At 42.2% G+C, this 19,375-nt stretch overlaps 1 protein-coding gene across 2 annotated transcripts in view; it reads right to left on the bottom strand.

Annotated features, from left to right (window-relative positions):
- Positions 1-19,375, bottom strand: part of KIAA1549 (KIAA1549 ortholog) — a 147,115-nt gene that overhangs the window by 57,927 nt on the left and 69,813 nt on the right. For both annotated transcript variants that reach the window (XM_036863857.1, XM_036863858.1), the window contains exons 7-10: positions 19,109-19,168; positions 17,765-17,913; positions 10,511-10,688; positions 7,549-7,733 (exon numbers count right to left, since the gene is read on the bottom strand). In XM_036863857.1, the coding sequence (XP_036719752.1) occupies positions 7,549-7,733; positions 10,511-10,688; positions 17,765-17,913; positions 19,109-19,168 (572 nt within the window). The remainder of the gene's footprint in view (positions 1-7,548; positions 7,734-10,510; positions 10,689-17,764; positions 17,914-19,108; positions 19,169-19,375) is intronic.

Here is a 19,375-nt window from a genome sequence, read left to right as displayed (position 1 = left end):
CAATGTAACAGAAGCCAAGGGAATAAAGAATTTCTAGAAAAGAGTGGCCAACGGAGGTAATGGGGGCACAGAGATGAAGGAGAGAGGAGTCTTCTCAAGTGCACCCCTCACACTGGTGGATGCAGAAGCCCTACCAGGGGATACCGGGTACCAAGAGCAAACCCACAACAAAAACCCTGTGAGCCCTGCGACCACAGAGTCCAGGGTCAGCTTCTAGGCCTGTGCTAAGACAGAAAGAGGTCTGAAGAGGTACAGGAACGTGGGCAATAAAGGTGAGGCACTATTTTGGCGACACTGAAAGTGCCAGGGGTGGGTGTTAGCCGTTTCCTTTATTCGAGCTTACAAAGTAGAGGAAAATAAACCACATATTAATAGTTGTACCAAGGGTCTCCTTGGGAGGACCCCCACATGCAGTCCCATCGGGCTGAATTCCACACCCACAGAGAGTCCTATCAGTCAGAAGACAAAGGCTAACCCATCTAAGGAGCTGTTCTAGACAATATACTGCATGTAGAAGTGAAAGGTTTTGGCGTATTTGTGCTAACTTTATGCACAGATGAGTGACAACGTCAATGGCTTCGATTTGTGATCTCTTAAGGTCTTTTAGCACTAAAAATCTAGGCTGGATGGGTAGAAGGAAAGTAGCCTGCAATAATGGCTTATGCCAGCAGAGGGGGACAGAACTTACTATAAATAGAGTTCACAAAGATACTGCTCAGAAACAAAAGGCAGAGACTGGCGTGCCTATATTTTCTAAGTTAATGATATCGTGTTACCAGCAGTCTACTTCCCACACAAGGGCAGATTGTGAGTGGCACGCAGTCCTCGGCTCACAAACGCTGTTTCCCAAACAATGAGCCCAAACCTGCAGCTCCATGACTCCCCCCGACCTACAAGCCATCTTCAGCTGGGCTCCCCAAATCTCCGGGGGTGTATACCTTCCTAGGGGCATGTAGCCCTTTTAAAGGAATCAAATGCCAAACAGACAACTTCTGTATATAAACTTCTGGTTTCTCCTTTCTGAAGAATCCTTCTTCTACTTCAGAGAAGAAGCACACCGTCATCCGTGTGTCTGCTTTTACCCCAGCTGCACCTCATTTTAGCTCCATAAGGTGCCTCTAAATGAAAGAATAGGGACATCCTTGGTGGTCCAGTAGTTAAGACTCCACCTTCCAATGCAGGAGGGTGCAGGTTCGATCCCTGGTTGGGGAACTAAGATACCACATGCCACAGGGCAAGTAAGCCCGAGCGCTGCAACTAAGACCGGACGCAGCCAAAAGTACATAAATAAATAAATATTTAAATAAGTAAGTGAAAGAATAACAGATATAATCAATAGTCATTTAATCATCAACATCACCTCTTTTGCAACTTAGATGATTTGCTTTACCAAAATTGAAGGAGGAGCCCCAGATTGCCTCCTCTAAGCAAAGGTCTCCAAAGTGATAAGGGAAAAATATGGACAGTACTGCTTCCTTGGTGCAGTCTGTACCCAAGTCCAGGAACTAAATGCCTTCCCTGACACGATCTCAGGTTCATGTAAGAAACATATTGTACGTATGTATATGTCATAGGGAAACAAAATTTGCTACCCCCAAATGTCTCTCTGGCATGCGGATTATTTCAAGCTGAAAACGATCAAGGCCCAAAAGACTCAGGAAGAAAGTTTGATATTCCCTTCCCCCACCAACTGTCTAACAGAATACAGACAGAGGACCTATTCCAGAAAGAGAGCTATCACCACTCCTATCTGTGTCCCCTGTCTCTGACTGGCCCAGCAGGCATTTGTTTAGCAAACATTTGCTTTTCCATCTCCATATGAACTGCCTTCCTCCCCTCTGAAGTCCCAAACCACCACCAACATCCTCTTTTGTCTTTAGCTGAAGGTGATATTTAAGGTGAGGGTTTTGGTCATTTTGGTGAGTTACTCAGTTCTATACATGGGTCTCTCCCATGTATACATGTTATTAAACCTTTCTGTGATTTTCTCCTGTTAACCTGTCTCAGGTCAATTTAATTTGTAGACCAGCCAGGAAAACCTAGAAATTTCTTCCTCCCTGACAATGTCAAAATGCTTCATAAATGCCAAGGCACCATGCAAATGAGATTGACAGCAATGTTATTGCTGTTGGTCAATGAAACATCAAGCAGTTAATATAGTCAGCTGAAAGTTCTCAGAGACCAGATATAGCTATAGATATAAATTTAGATACAAAATTTTGTAATTCAGCAACAGGACATGACACGTGGTAGACCCTCAATAAATATCTGATGACTGAATGAATTTCAAAAAGGTCAGTTGAAGCATCAAACTTACTGGATTTTGTGGGGAACCAAGAAAAGGGTAGATGTCATATGAAATATACATCCATTATAGCCTTAAAGTTCTGCTGGCTTTTGTTAATTCTGACTAATATCTTTTTTTCTGGTAAGTTTTTTTTTTTTTTTTTTTTGCTTGTCTTTATGGAAACGCGGTTAGTTTTTTTTAATGTTTTTTACTTATTTATTATATTATATTTATTTATTTTTGGCTGCATTGCTGTGCACGGGCTTTCTTCTAGTTGTGGCGAGTGGGGGGCTACTCTTCGTTGCGGTGCATGGGCTTCTCATTGCGGTGGCTTCTCTTGTTGCGGAGCACGGGCTCTAGGAGCACGGGCTTCAGTAGTTGTGGCACGTGGGCTTAGTCGTTGTGGCTCGCAGGCTCTAGAGCATAGGCTCAGTAGTTGTGGCACCCGGGCTCAGTATTTGTGGCGTGCTGGCTTCAGTAGTTGTGGCTTGCGGGCTCGAGAGCGCAGGCTCAGTAGTTGTGGCGCACGGGCTTAGTTGCTCCGCGGCATGTGGGATCTTCCCAGACCAGGGCACGAACCCGTGTCCCCTGCCTTGGCAGGTGGATTCTTAACCACTGCGCCACCAGGGAAGCCCCCCGACTAATATCTTGAAATACGTTCATTAGATCCCTGACGTCTCTCAGGCTGGGTGAGTCACCTCCTTTTATAACAGTAGAAGTTTTTTTGCTTACACACAAAACAAACGCCGTCTACACAGAAGGAAAAAATTAGAGAAAACACTGTCCTCCTCACTTACGGAATTGGCTCCTTTGGTTTCATCCGCATTTTCTGGAACACTTTTTCTAGTTTTTCCAAGTCTTAAAAAAAATCTAGAGTTAAGTTTGGCTGTATTGTGCCTCTAGCCTCCACATGCAGAATAAGCGTCAGTCAGCATTTTATAAAAGAGTCACAGTTCATTAGTGCCTTCAATATTCCCATTAGGACCCAGGTTTTCTGAGGAAAGACGGCTCTTTTGTTCCTTCTTTCTTTAATATATCACAGAAGGGACAGACCCCGTTGTCTGTATCTCCTCGGAATATGTCGCTGACAAGTCAGGGTGGGCTGGTAGAGCAGGTCAGCCGAGTAACAGGAGAGACGCCTGATGAATTTTAAAACACGTAAGTCATAAATATAATGCGACCCAGATGGAACACGACAGAGTGAAGTCCCCAGTACTCGGGTTAGCCTGAACCCCTGGGAAGGAGCAGTTAAGATGACAAGAGAAACCACAGAGCAAATCCCCAAAGTGGCTGAATAAAAATGCGCAGCCTTGACGAGAGAGCCATTGTTCAAGCGCTTGCTGTTTGATGGGTGCGGTGTGTGAAAAGTCACTACAGCCAGCACGCTGCTTCCGTTCAGGAGGTGAAGACAAGGCGGACCTACTGCCATCTGCGGGTCTCCACGGCGGCCCAGCATGGGGCCGCTGGTCACCCTGAGGTCCGGGAGGTGGCGAGCAGGCCTCCAAGATTCTCCCGCCCCCCAGGCGGCAGCAAATCACGTGGGTGCACGGAAACCACCAACACTTTAGCTGTTACCAGGATCCTTGCGGAGGGGGGACGAGATGAACTCGGCCCAGATGGAAGAAACGCTCTTGGAGCTTCGCTTCAACACGTTGAGCCCCTTCAGTGGCGGTTCCAAACACAGATGTGTCCAAGCTCCTCCCCCCGCCCCCGAGACCCCCGCAGTGGCTGCCAGGGCCTACAGCGTCACCTCCGCCCCCTGACGTGTCCCATAAACCCCTCCAAGAATGGCTCTTGCCTACTTCTGTGGCCTCGGTTTTGGCTGTGCCCGTCCTCCCACTCACCTCTGCTCCGTCCCTCCTGCCTGGGCCCACGTCACCTCCTCAACCTCCAGACGCAGGAGCGGCTGCCCGTTGCCCGTACTCCCCCAGCGCCCTGGACAGACTTCCGCTGCTGCGTGTCAGCTTTTAGCTGCTTGCCCTTCCCCCTTGTGAAAGCCCGCGAAGGCAGGCACCGCGTGTCATCTGTGCTCGTCACCCAGCCCAGCCCTGCTTGGCTGAGAGCGAACGCTCAGCGTCTGGTGAATGAACATCAGCGGCTGAGGCAGCTCCATCTGGCTGCCCACAGTGCCAGCCGGCTAGGAACCAGGGTCCCAGGCCAACCAGGGGGTGTGGCCTGTCCCCGGCAGAAGGAGCAAGTTTCCGCAGGGCCGGCAGCATCTAGCCAATGCCGTTCATGTCTTTAAATAGAACCTCAACAGGGCGAGGCGGGTCCAAGCTGCAATTTTACTGGGAGCAGTAAAAAAGTGATGCCTTTGGGCTACAGATTAAAGGGAATACAGATAAAAGAAAGACATGGGTTAGGGGTTTTTTTCTTTATCATTAGAAATTTTAAAAGACCCTGCTTCAGAATAAGACAGAATGGCCTCTCTCATCATATTTCAAAACTAATCTACTCCCAGACAATATGAAGAGGTTTCCCTTCTGCTTACAAGAAGAAGGGGGTGTGGACTTTGGGTCAGCAGATTTATCGTTTCCAGATGTTTGCAGCTCTGGGATTTGCTAGAAGATTTCAGAGAGTAGTGGTGAAGCGCCGTCAGGGGGCGGGGTGAGCAGAGCGTAGAGAGAAAACACAGAGCCGCACAAGAAGGAAAAAGAGCTCTCGCAGTCACAGGGAAGACAGCATCTTTGCAAAGTGCCCCAAGGAATGGGCTGGAGGCCCTTCACTATTGCCAGATAATCTTAGAAGAAACGCTTATGAAGTAGAGATATTTATTTTTAAACTAAATAGAAATCATCATTTTCTTACTATAAAAGCATGACAAGATCTATATGGTGAGAGCCTCTGCCAGCAAAACAAAGACCCTGCTATGCTCCTAACAGGGTCAGAAAACACTTGTTCTCTCAGGGAGTCCTCCATGCAGAAGACCGTTCCTGCAAAGATGCTGTAAAAGGGAATGCACAAATCCAGGCAGCTCTTGCAGAAGAGGGACTCCAAAGGCTTGAAGTTCTATTGGAAACTGTCCATTTCGATGTACAGCAACATCTGGGACGTGAGACTCTTTCAGAAGTAAAAGTGGGAGACGGCGAAAGCTTGCGGAAGAGTCTGCTGTGAACTCAAGGGATGCTGTCCTCTGATAGTTTACTGAAGTAACAGACAATGGATGAGCTTCCACAGGAGTGTTTATGTTAGGAAGCACGGCACGTTACTGACCTAAATATATAACCATCTACATTGGTCAAATCTCTCTGTAACAACACTCTTTCACCAGAACAAAAGCATTTCCAAACCTACTGTTGATCTCATTACGATGAAATTCACACTGTGAACCATTTAGTATAGTAAGGACTTTTTTCCAGGTTTTTTCCATGCTATTCACCAGTCTAACAACAAAACGACCTTAGCAGACTATGTAAATAATAAATGAAGATAGGTAATAAATATAACCTTAGTAGAAACTGCTTCCAAAATACTGGGTAACCATAAGCTTGCAATTTAATCAAGAGTTTGCATTTCTGGGGGCTTCCCTGGTGGCGCAGTGGTTAAGAATCCGCCTGCCAATGCAGGGGACACGGGTTCGAGCCCTGGTCTGGGAAGATCCCACATGCCACAGAGCAATTAAGCCCGTGCACCACAACTACTGAGCCTGTGCTCTAGAGCCCGCGAGCCACAACTACTGAAGCCTGTGTGCCACAACTACTGAAGCCCACGCGCCTAGAGCCTGTGCTCCGCAACAAGAGAAGCCACTGCAATGAGAAGTCCGCACGCTGCAACGAAGAGTAGCCCCCGCTCTCAGCAACTACAGAAAACCCACGTGCAGCAGTGAAGACCCAATGCAGCCAAAAAAAAATTACATAAATGAATAAATAATTTATTTTAAAAAAAAGTTTGCATTTCTTACTTAATTTGTAAGAAAAAGAATGCTCTTCATTTACTTTTACAAACAAAATGAATTTTAAAATAACACTTATTTTTTTCATCCATCAGGTCTAGGTTGATAATGTGCAGAATTTTTTTATATCCAGAAAATCAGAGTAAAATTAAAAGGTTAATAGGGCGATCCTTTACTTCTTGTTCTTCTGCCCCGGGCTTGCTTTTTCTTAGCAAACTTTTAGAGTCAAGTGAGTCCTCTAAATGTGTGAGACCCATAGTGGGTACATGTTAATAAACAGAGTCCACGACCACCACTTCCCACGCCCTGGGTGTGGCTGACCAGCGTGTTGAGCTCAGTGTTTGCACCTAACGAGCTCTTCTCTTACTTGGCACGTTCTTGCTCACCGCGGAGCTGGATGCTGACCAAGAGGCTATGTCCTCGCTCTGAAATTTGTATGTGACAAATACTGCAGAAACTCTCGAAACCTAAGTGTGAGAAGGGAACTGCTGTTACCATAAAAACTAAATTGAATGCCTTGGAAAGACATGGAAAAGAAGCTGCTAAAAAAAAAAAAAAAAAAAAGAAAGAAAAAAGAAACTGCTGTCAAAGTAGGCGTACGAGAATTAATTCTAAAAGACTGCAGAGTAGGGTGGGAGGGGGGGATACTGAAAAAAATGTAGAAAATTTTGTACTCAGGTTGCTTTGCTCTTTCCTAAAGAAACCCAAACTGGAAACTGCAGCTGATGCCTTATGTGTGTTGCTTCTTCACAAGAAAGACCACACAGAATTCCTTTTGGTAGACTGACACTCCAAATTTTTTTTAAAGATTGTCAAATAAAGACTAATTTTATATATATATATGTCTGTGTATATATATCTATAAAGTTAAAATGTTTAAGGCACGTGTTACCATTTTTTAATGATTATGTGGTCTTGATCAAGGTGGACAACTAGTCTTGCAATATGCTGGACGGAAAATAAAGGAGCCGGCCAGCAGAGCTGCGTATGAAAGAAATAGATACACAGATCAAAGAAAATCTTCCTTGGCTCTTGTTCTCTGAAAATATCCAGGGTTAATATAGATCAGAATTCATACACAGAATGGATGTGATCTTCTAACTGAACATCTCAAAAATAAAATCACAGTGGAACTCAGAGCCCACAGCATTGCTGAGCCTTTACACGGCTTCATTTCCTGGGCATGTATTTAATACTACAGAAGACCTGGGTTTCTAAGCAAACATGGAGGCAAAGGGACACCACCACTAAAGCCAAAAGATTTCCTGACCAGCTCTCTCCCCTGTCCTTCAGTACCAGGAGCCTGACCTGCCCTACCCCAGTCCGCAAGACGCTCACGTGAACGCGAGGGCAGGGGTCTGTCCCTTACCTTCTGACGCTGCTGAATGTTGGCCACGGTGTCAGGCTGAAAGTCCAATTTGTCCGTGCGGCAGAGTTTCCAGTAGAGGATGATGACGATCACCATCACCACCAGCACCGGCACGACCACGCCCACGATGACCCAGAGGTTGCTGCTCTGGGACTCAGGGGACGGCCTCTTCACCCTGTCCACAGCTGCAGACGAGGAAGAAAGGCCTCTCAGTGAGCCCTCTGCACTCCTTTACTGGACAGCCCTTCTGGGCAGTAAATGTGTCCTCTTCCATGAGAAACCCCGGAAGTCCCTGTCATTTCAGCTCAAGACAACTGGGGAGAGACTATGGTCTCCTGATGACAGGGAATGGGACGCAGTAAACAAACACAACACGTTCCATCTACAATAGAGTAGGGATCACAGTAACATACATGACGTGTCTAAAGGAACGTGGCTAATTCAACGGCAAAGTGAGGTTTATTCCACATCTCCTGATGTCCAGTTTATTCTACCAGGTCCCTCTCTAAATTCTCACTGCAGGAATGTTGCCATACCAAAAACTAGAAGTCCCAGTAAGCAGTCTGTGAGCACTGCCTTCACTTCCTTACCCAGATCTCTCCCTCAACCCTTCAATTAAAACATGACTTTTAACTGGAACTGCTACACCAGTTGTCAATTTTAAAATTACATTAAATCAACTTACTTATTTTGAATCCTCCACTCCCCAACCTCCCCACTCCCACCCCTGCCTCAGCCCCCCATCTTTCACGGCCTTGGACGATGATGCTTCAATTACTCTGTCCTCCTTAATTTCCTTCACCAGCTCCTCTCCCTAACCCGGCCTCCCAGTTCTGGACCCTCATCCTCTTCATTCCGTACTCATCCTCTCGCAAGATTCAGCTCTTCTTAAAACTACTTCCCTGGTCCTCTTAAAGCTCAGGTTCCAATCACCAGGCTCTGAAAACCAGAATGCCCCCATTCCCTGCCCAACTCTCTCATCTGTTAGGGCCACTTCACAACGACCTCTCCATGACCACACTAGATTCCCCTTGTCTAAGTTCTTTTGTCCTTGGTTGTCTTGGTCTTGTAAATGGCACCTCGTTATTCTTCTACAATGCATTTTATTACATAAATGTACCATCCTGATATACTATATACTACTTTGCTCATTAATATGGTCATGACTCTAAGCCTTGTCTCTTCAAATATATATCAGTCTTCCTGAGCAGAGACTAACTTTTACGCTCTTTTCATATCCTATAATGGTTAACACGTGCTACGGGATCAGAATGTTTTTACTCAAAGATGTAACAATAAAAAGATGCTTAGTGCTGGTTTAAGTTTGGGTTTAGGCCCCTTAGAGAGTGACCAGGGAGGGGAGCAGGTGCTCTCAAGCACAAGCACTATGAAAGAAGCACAAATCACAAAGCAAAGACTATGCGGGAAATGGAGAAAGTGGCAAAGTGTTAAAATTTTGCGTTTTTTCATTTGACCTGAATATAGTTTGTATATGGAGTTCATTTTGCATGAAACCAGCTGACAATATAGGAGTGACACAACCAAACTGAGGAGCTGAGACAACTGGGTACTCTTCTTAGTTCTAACCTAGTAAAACCCTGTGACTCGTCAAAACGAGGGCCTGACATCAAGTCTGCAGCTGTTTTGGGGCTGGCCCTGGTGTTGGCTTAGGCTCCCAATCCCAGGACTATTGGTTTTCAGCATGAAACTGAGGCAAGAGGAGTGCAAGAGCAGATGAAAGTAGTCTTGAAAGGTGCCCAGAGCCTACTGCAAAGGATCTTTTCTAAAAAGTGAAGTGCTTAACTGGAGTGGGGCACTTCTCCAACAATCAGAAATGTCATATATGAAGAAGTACAAGTAAATGTTTCATTACTTTTTTTTCTCACTGCTTTGAAATAGAACACACTAATATACAATCATATCGCAAACACACAAACACAAAGCACCAATGGTTATTTGCTTCAACTCTCCCATCATCACCTATAAAATGGAGAAAGTGTGCCCACAGCCCTCATCCTGGTTAGTTTCCAGGGTCAAGTATAGCTCTTACAAAGGACATTCCATCATGGAGGATAATTTCAAAGCTGTCATTTGTTAAAACCTGCCTTCATCGCCGAAGTTTCTCGGGAGTTTTTCAACACTCTCTGATGCTAAATTCCTTCTAAACATTTAGTTATCCCTTTACTGTTGGGAGCAAGTTTCTCTGAGCTCTTACAAGGATTGCTCCCAGGATTATAAAGGAAGAACACCCACATTAAAATAGTAGTCTGATTCATAAAGGTATATTTAGAGAAATATACTCTTCCATGCCTCTCCTCTTCTTAATTTTAAATACCCAAAATCTGTGAGTTGGGGAAAAACGGCACTGAGAGTAGCCATTGCCAGGGGAGCAGGAGCCTAGACTCTTCCAACAATAATAAAGAAATATCAAAATACCTCTTTCTAAATTATGAGTGATGTGAGGACCGGGTGGGAGAGAAACAGGATTGAAAAGGGTAAGAATCAAGGACTTCTTTGTGTTAAAAGACCCAGAAGGAAGCCAATAAATGCAGAGGGCACCTCCCAGCTTCCTGCGTGACTCACTATCCCCATCAACATTCAAAATATGACATGTAAGATTTTGGAATATATACAGAGAAAACACATTATTTTACCTAAGACAAAAATTTTTTTAAATAGTACAGGAGGAGGGGAAAAATATTAAAAGTTAACTCAAGCTACTAAAACTCACTATAACACTATGAATATAAAATGCTGGGTAGGAAAAAGAACAGCGAATGCTACAACTGCATGCAATCAAAATAAAGAAGGTCTTGGCAAATTAATTTTAATGACTGACCTCTTATATCTACTACGCACACATAAGAATGCTTTAAATTCAGAGTTTATTGTCAGAAAAAGACTGGCTTTTGACCCCAGCACAGCACAGATGACTGTGAGGGGCCACGCCTCACGCACTTACGTTGGGCAACAGCTCCTTGAATTCGGTAACCCAAGATGATGGCTGCTCTCTGGATATCTATCTTGTTAATCAGATCTGAAGACTTGACTGCACTGAGTCTTTCTCCATCTTGATCCTCCACAAAGTAGATGAGCTGCACGGGATTATCATCTCCCTCGAGCCTTGACACATTTACCACCTGAAAGATAACAGAAACGATCAGCATTTTAGAAGCTCGTGTTTCCAGATGCCCTTTCTAGGGGCACTCAATCTTGACTGTGTTACTCAGGATTTATTCCTGTCCCTAATAAGGTCATTACACCATTCCAGATCCCAGAATGCCCAAGACGCTCTCTTGATGGGAAGAAGAACAGTCAAAATGAAAGTTCCTCTGTGCAGAATAACAAGTGTGCTTTGTCTTGCTCGAAGTCTTCTCTGAGACAAAGGGGCAAGCAGGGTACACAGAACATACCAAGTCTAGCCTAGAATCGCCATCAACCAGCTCCAACAGGTCATGGGAGGGCACTGTTGTCCTCCCAACATCAACCATAATGGTTAGGTACATCCTTGGTTCTCTGAAACTATTGATGGTTCTAACCAATCCTTTCTCAAATCTATTAGCATTTTCTCCCTGTTCTTCTAGGGCAGGGTTTCTCAACCTTAGTACTATTGCCATTTTTGATCCAGATAATTCTTTGATGTGGGGCACTATCCCAAGTAGAGTAGAATGTTGAGCAGCATCTCTGCCCTCTACTCCCTCAAGGCCAGTAACAATAGCCATGCCCTTCCTCACCAGTTGTGACAACCGAAAATGTCTCCAGACATTGCCAAATGTACCCTGGGGGGCAAAGTCATCCCCAGTTGAGAACCACTGCTCTTGAAATAATAAATCTCATAAATTCTTTAATATTCCACTCTCAAAAAGGGATAGATCATCTAGACAGGAATCAATAAGGAAACAGCAGATTTGAACAATGCTATAGACCAAATGAACCTAACAAACATATAGAACATTCTATCCAGTAGCAACACAATACACATTCTTCTCACATGCACATGGAACATTTTCTAGGACAGATCATATGTTAGGCCACAAAACAAGTCTCAACAATTCCAAAAAGACAGAAATTATATCAAGTATCTTTTCTGACCACAACGGTATGAAACTATAATCAATAATAGAAGGAAAGCTGGAAAATTCACCAATACTTGGAAATTAAACAACACACTCCTGAACAACCAGTGAACCAAAAAAAAAAAAAAATCAAGAGGGAAATTTTTAAAATATCTTGAGACAAATGAAAATGGAAACACAACATATAAAAACTTACAGGATGCAGCAAAAGCACTTATAAGAGGAAAGTTTACAGCTATAAATGAAATCAAGAAAAAAGAAAGATCTCAAATAAATAACCTAACATTACACCTCAAGAAACCTCAAGAAACTCAAGAAACATTACACCTCAAGAAACCTAACATTACACCTCAAGAAACTAGCAAACTTAGCCCAAAGTTAGCAGAAGGGAGGAAATAATAAAGACTAGCATGGAAATAAATGAAATAGAGAACAGGAAAACAATAGAAGAGATTAACAAAACTAAGAGTTGGTTCTTTGAAAAGATAAACAAAATTGACAATTTAGCTAGACTAACCAATAAAAAGAGATAGGACTCAAAAACTATAAATGAAAGAGAAGACATTACATCAGATACCACAGAAATACAAAGGATCAAAAGAGACTACTATGAACATTACATGCCAACAAATTTGACAACCTAGAAGAAATGGATAAATTCCTAGCCATATACACCCTACCAAGACTGGATCATGATGAAATAGAAAACCTGAACAGACCAATAATGAGTAAGGAAATTAAATCAGTAATCACAAACTTCCCAGCAAAGAAAAGCCCAGGACCAGATGGTTTCACTGATGAATTCTACCAAACATTTAAAGAAGAATTAATGCCAATCCTCAAAATTTTCCTAAAAATTGAAGAGGCGGAAACACTCTCAAATTCATTTTACGACACTAACATTACCTTAATACCAAAGCCAGGTAAAGACACTATAAAAAAAGAAAACTACAGGCCAATATCTCTAAGGAATACAGATGCAAAAATTCTCAACAAAACATTAGCAAATCAAATTCAACAGCATATTATAAGGATCACGTACCATGATCAAGTGAGATTCATCAACATATGCAAATCAATAAATGTGATACATCACATTAATAAATGAAAGATAAAAACCACATGATCATATCAACAGATGCAAAAAAAGCATTTGACAAAATTCAACATCCATTCATGATAAAAACTCTCAACAAATTGAGTAGAGAAGGAACATACCTCTACATAGAAAAGGCCATGCATGACAAACCCACAGCTAACATTGTACTCAATGGTGAAAGGTTGAAAGCTTTTCCTTTATGATCAGGAATAAGATGAGACTGTCCACTCTCACTATTCCTATTCAACACATTACTAGAAATCCTAGCCAGAGCAATCAGGCAAGAAAAAGAAATAAAAGGCATCCAAACTGAAAAGGAAGAAGTAAAACCATCTCTGTTTGCAGATGACATGATCTTATATATAGAAAACCCTAAAGACTCCACCAAAAAACTATTAGAATGAATAAATGAATTCAGTAAAGTTGCAGGATATAAAATAAACATACAGAAATCAGTTGTATTTCTATATACTAATAACAAAGTATCTGAAAAAGAAACAAACAGTCCCACTCACAATAGCCTCAAAAAGAATAAACTATTTAGAAATAAATTTAACCAAGGAGGTAAAGATCTGTATACTGACATCTATAAGACATGATGAAAGAAACTGAAGAACATACAAATAAATGAAAATACATCCCATGTTCATGGATCAAAAGAATTAATACTGTTAAAATGTCCATACTATCCAAAGCTATCTATAGATTCAATGCAATCCCTATCAAAATTCCAATGGCATTTTTTTTACAGAAATAAACAATCCTAAAATTCATATGGAACCACAAAAGACCCTGGTGACAAAGGAGCCAAGAATACTCAATGGGGAAAAGATAGTCTCTTCAATAAATGTTGTTGGGAAAACTAGATATTCACATCCAAAAGAATGAAATTGGACACCATCTTACTCACAAAAATTAACTCCAAATGGAAACACCTAAAACCATAAAACTCCTACAAGAAAACATACGGCAAAAGCTCCTTGACATTCGTCTTGGCAATGATTTTTTGGATAAGACACCCAAAGCACAAGCAACAAAGCAAAAATAAACAAATGGGACTACATCAAACTAAAAAGCTTCTGTACAGCAAAAGAAACAATCAACAAAATGACGAATTTCTCCCTATGAAATGGGAGAAAATACTTACAAATCATTATTTGATGAGGGGTTAATATCCAAAATATATTAAGGAACTCATATAACTCAATAGCAAAAAAATCTGAGTAACATATGGGCATAGGATCTGAACAGACATTTTGCCAAAGATACAGAAATGGCCAACAGGTACATGAAAAGGTACTCAACATCACTAATCATCAGGGAAATGCAAATCAAAACCACAGTGAGATATCACCTCACACCTGTTAGAATGGCTATTATCAAAAGGACAGGAGATAAGTGGTGGTGAGGATGTAGAGAAAAGGGAACCCTCATGCACTGTTGGTGGAAATGTAAACTGGTACAGCCACTATGGAAAACAGTATGGAGGTTCCTCAAAAATTTAAAACTAGAACTAGCATATGGACCAACAATTCCACTTCTGGGATTTCCAAAGGAAATGAAATCACTATCTTGAAAAGATAGCTGCACCCCATGTTCACTGTAGCATTATTTACAACAGACAGGACATGGAAAAAACCTAACTGTCCATCTATGGACAAATGGATAAAGAAAATGTGATATGATACATGATACATACCCACATGACACACACAATGGGATATTATTCATCCATAAAAAAGAAGAAAATCCTGTCATTTACAACTACATAGGATGAACCTTGAAGGCATTATGCTAAGTGAAATAAGTCCAACAGAAAAAGACAAATACTGTATGATCTCACACATATGTGGAATCTAAGAAAGCCAAACTCACAGAAAGCGTGTACTGGTGGTTGCCAGGGGTGGAGAGTAAGGGAAATGGATGATGGTGGTCAAAGGGGGTACACTTCCAGCCATAAAGTTCTGGGGATCTAAAGTACAGCATGGTGACTATAGTTAACAATACTGTATTGCATACTTGAAATCTGCTGAGAGTAGATCTTAAAAGTTCTCACCACACACACACACAAAAGATAACTATGTGAGCGATGGATATGTTATCTTACTGTGGTAATCATTTCACAATATATACATATATCAAATCATCACACTGTACACTTTAAACTTACACAATGTTATATGTCAATTACATCACAATCAAGCTGGAAAAAATTTCATAAATTCATAATCTGCTGGGTCAAACAGTACTCTGATTTGTCCCAAAATTTATATCTCTCTGGTGTTAACAGTGAAGTACTCTTACGTTAGTACTTTAGAATCTAGTACACTCGATATATCACAGTTTTGCATAAATATAGCTTTCTATTTTGTTGCTATTTCTCTTAGTAATATGCAACAACTTTATGGCCCCTTTTAGACTGCAGCAAAATGGTGGACTGACGTTCCGAGAGAAAGATCAACGTTAACTCCAAGCCCTCTATTTTGTACACGTAATTTGAATGTTTGGTCTCTACATTTGCCATTGGCAAAATGCAGCTGCTACTTTTCTAGCCACATGTACAGAACTGTAATAGTGCCCTGTGCTCTGGACACAGCTGCTGGCCTCCTTCTTCACCACTGGAAACTTTTGGCAAATCAACTATTTCATGATTTCATTGTGAATGCCTACTTCCAGATCATGTATAAAGATCCTTAACACAGGTCCAAACTCTCATCCCTGGAGAATCTGTTCTTTATAACTCTATATCTTGAGAATGGCTCACCTGTCCAGCCCTCTGTTTGCTGTTTCTAGGCTAGTTCCTTGACCACTTCTGCTCCCTAACCACCTACTTCTTTCCCTGGAACTGTGCTGCAGTGGTTAATTTTTATTAGCCTTCAGAATGAAATACTATAAAGGGTTACTGAAAAGCAATAGATTATATCCACCTGTCCCTCTACCTACATGCCTATTTATTCCATTTTAAAGTTCTGATAAGTTTTAGAAATGCTTCTTCTTGCAGAAACCATATACCCAAATAGCCAGTGATAGCCACCTTGAGTAAAGATTCTAGGGACTTCCCTGGTGGTTCAGTGGCTAAGACTCCACGCTCCCAAAGCAGGGGGCCCGGGTTAGATTCCTGGTCAGGGAACTAGATCCCACATGCCGCAACTAAGACTCAACACAGCCAAATAAATATTTTTTTTTTAAAATTCTATAAGCTTCTCCAATCTGAAAGTAACAGTCAGTAAAATCTAATCCCAGCATCCTTTCTAGATGACTTCTTATCAGATTCATATCTAGAATCCATAAAACCATGGTATGATGGAGTCATCATTTGGGGCAACATTTTCAATTTCATTTTTTAAAATATTTTCTGATTAAAATCACGTGTTCACTATACAAACTATATGCTCATTAGAGAAATTTTGAAAAACATGAAAAATAATTATAAAGAATAAAACAAAAATCACCTGAAATTCAATCAAAGAAAGAAAATCATTGTAAGCATTTTGGCATATTTCCTCCTGTTTTTTCATGATTTGTATATTAATATTTGGATATATTGCACACATTCTTTTATAGCCTCTCTTCACTTGAGCTTTTTTCTATATTCCCTCACTAATTAAAAAAAAAATGATAATGGGATTTTCCAACATATAAAGATTTCACTACAATTTTTTTGCCCATTCTCCAATTGCTGGACATTTAGGTTGTTCCAATATTTTCACTTTTACACATTATGCTTTGATGAAGAGTCCTGTACCGTTATAAATAAATTCTTATCTACATCTTCGTGTTTGGTCATTCTAAAGGGGAAGAGACGTAGGGCACCGTTTCTAAGCAATCCATCAGATGGCACCGTTAGTCTGGGATGGCTTGGTTAACTTCCATGAATCCCGCATTTCCATCTCAGGGAACTTGCAGAACTAATCAAGCATCTCATTCTGTAGTTTTATGGTACTCTATAACTGTTTTATGTGCATAAATTAACCTCCACCCAGAGCTGCTAAATAAAGCAAGGCTTTTATAATTCATTTTCATTTTTATTCTTAGTTTTATAGTTATTTGTTTAATATTGCTCTCAGTTTTTTAATGAGTTTTTAAATTTCTCTATATTCTACAGCATCCGGCAAAGGAACTATTTTAGAAACCTAACAACCACCCTTCTGGGAAGGAAAATAAAGAGTAACACTTACAGGGGAAAACTTGGTAAAAGGGTTGAGGGATGATGCTGATGCCAGCTCTCCGCAAACTGCCCAGCTCCCCTACCCAGTGTCAGCGTCACGCCTCTCTCTCTAAAGCCTCTACACCACCAACCTCCCCACCCCTGCACACCAGGGTCTCACCCTGGCTTCCTGTCTCTGAAACGCCATAGCTCTAAATATCCCCTCTTCCTAGCTCTACAAGTCAGCATTTGGTAAAGAAGAAAATCCGAAATAACGTAATTCACATGGAGATGGGAAGAAATTACAGCCCAACCTCCAGCTCTCTCTGAGTGTGTGCATTTTTAAAGGGGTCACTTTGGGATTCAAATGAATCTGTCATTTGTAACTTTCTGCCACTTTACGTAGTGAAGGCAATTTGGGTAACATGAGACAAGCAGGGCTGGCAGGAGGCAGAGAGGACAGAGTGCCGGAATAGAGGGCAGAACATTTTCCTCTTTCCGGCCTCTCAAGGTCTCTTCCAGCTGAACGATTTGTCTCTATGACGCTATCAATAATGCTTACCATTCCATAGAACTGACTACATTTTTGGTAATTAAAAAACTACTCTTTGAAAAATCAGGTCATCCAGTGGTACGGCAACCCACTCATGTATTCTTTTGCTGTGGTCCCCACAAGGCCATTTGCTGTACGGACCCTTACTAAGGACTCGGGAAACATCTGTCTAGACTCCAGTGGAACTGAAATGCTGGCACAGTCAGTGGCTGCCTACGACAGCAATCAGTCTACGTAGCAGCATCTTCTCCTGGCATTTTCCATCTGCGTGAAAATACGGCCCATGTTTAGACGGCTCTCTCTCCTTCCCCTCCCCACTCCTTTGGCCTTCTTCTTCTTACCTGTACCATGCTGTTCCCGGCAGCGATGGTAGCCCTTCTCCACATCCGCCTTCTGGTGGAAACTTCGCTGAGCAGCTGGGCCAGTTTGCGCTCCATCTCAGCTTGAAACACTTCATTCTGGAGCTGCTTCTCAACAACACCCAGGAGGACTACATTTAAGGTGAAGCACGCACAGGCCCCAAAACAAGTTGGCAGTGGAGAGAAAAGGATGTGTGCACAAGAGAAATGAACACAGGATTACTATAAAATGCCGGTTCCCAGAGAGGAGACATTAAAAGGGGAAAGAGGCAAGCTGGACGGGGTGCAGGAGAGTCCAGGGAGGGTAGCCCACAGGTCTTATCTCTAAAGTCTACAAAGACTGGTGGCCAGAAGTCCCAGGAGCTCAGCAGTGCAGAAGCTTTGGAGCTCAGAGCTCCTACACAAGATCAAACGTTTTGTCTGCACTTATTTCAAAATTTCTGGAAATGGTTTGAGTTCATATCTTATCTTGACTCAAAATTTAGACTCATTAACTGACTTGAGATAAGGAGGCCTGTCTTCAGACATCTAGATTATCTAAACAGACAACATCTTGTCAGCCTTTACAGGAGAAAAAAGCTTGTGCTTTCCAGCCAGAACTGGCTCAAATCCCCTTTGAGATAGGACCATGGGCAAGTCACTTAACCACTATGAAAATTATCTGGAAAATAAGGCCACTGTACCATGCAAAGAGGTGGGGCCTTTATATGGGATGTTGTATGTGAAGCAACGAGAGCTGGCAGGGTCCGGGAACCTGTCAGTGGTGACTATCCCCATTCTACAAGTTTCCTCCCCATGACCAGTTGCTTACTCACTGTGCTGCTTACATGCTGGGTAGCCGCTGAGCAACCAACTCTCTTTTACACTTCTGCATACCAAGTTAGAAAGCCTTTATTTGCAACGCCATAGCTGTAAATATCTGACCCAGGCCCACAAGGCTTTAAAACATGCTTCTTATTGGCTCACCAAGTTACCTTATTTGTCCTTATAAAACCAGACATATGAGGCTTTTAGGAAAAAAAGAGATCCTTGCTTCAGAACCTTGTCCTATTCTGGTCAGAAGATCATCAATTCCTGTTAGACTTTGCCCTGGACTTGATGTATGAATTTTAAAGAAAGCCAATCCTTTTTGTGCCGTAACTCAGTGGGACACATTCCCACAGCCAAATTTGAATCCCTTTCTCATTCATTCTTTGCCAAGAATCTAAGGTACATTTTGCCCTGAATTTAGGACTCAGAAACAGGAAAGGCAGTATCCTTCTCAATACCCCCCCACAGACTTCTCACTCTTACCATTCCCAAAAACATTATGTAAGTTAAACATACCTGTTCTTACCCAAGAGGACTTCAACAACTGCGATAAGTTAAGCTGTGGGTACTGGAAGGCTATAAAAAGCAAAGGGTGAGAAAGGGAGAAAGGTACGTAAAAAACCTGTTTGCAACAGTCAGAAAGGTGAGTGTTCTAGGGAGCGCTGGGTAAGTCACAGCACACTGCTTCTCCTACACTAATCAGCTCTGCCTATGGAAGAAAAAAGTGCCAGGCTGGCGGGAAGGCAGGGTCAGTGGGAGGGTCTTGAGCACCTTAGTCTCCGG

This window comes from Balaenoptera musculus, chromosome 9 (assembly GCF_009873245.2).
Source record: "Balaenoptera musculus isolate JJ_BM4_2016_0621 chromosome 9, mBalMus1.pri.v3, whole genome shotgun sequence".
Lineage (NCBI taxonomy): Eukaryota > Metazoa > Chordata > Mammalia > Artiodactyla > Balaenopteridae > Balaenoptera > Balaenoptera musculus.
The sequence above is the reverse complement of the archived record's forward strand: the minus strand, read 5'-3'. Positions and strand labels throughout refer to the sequence as shown.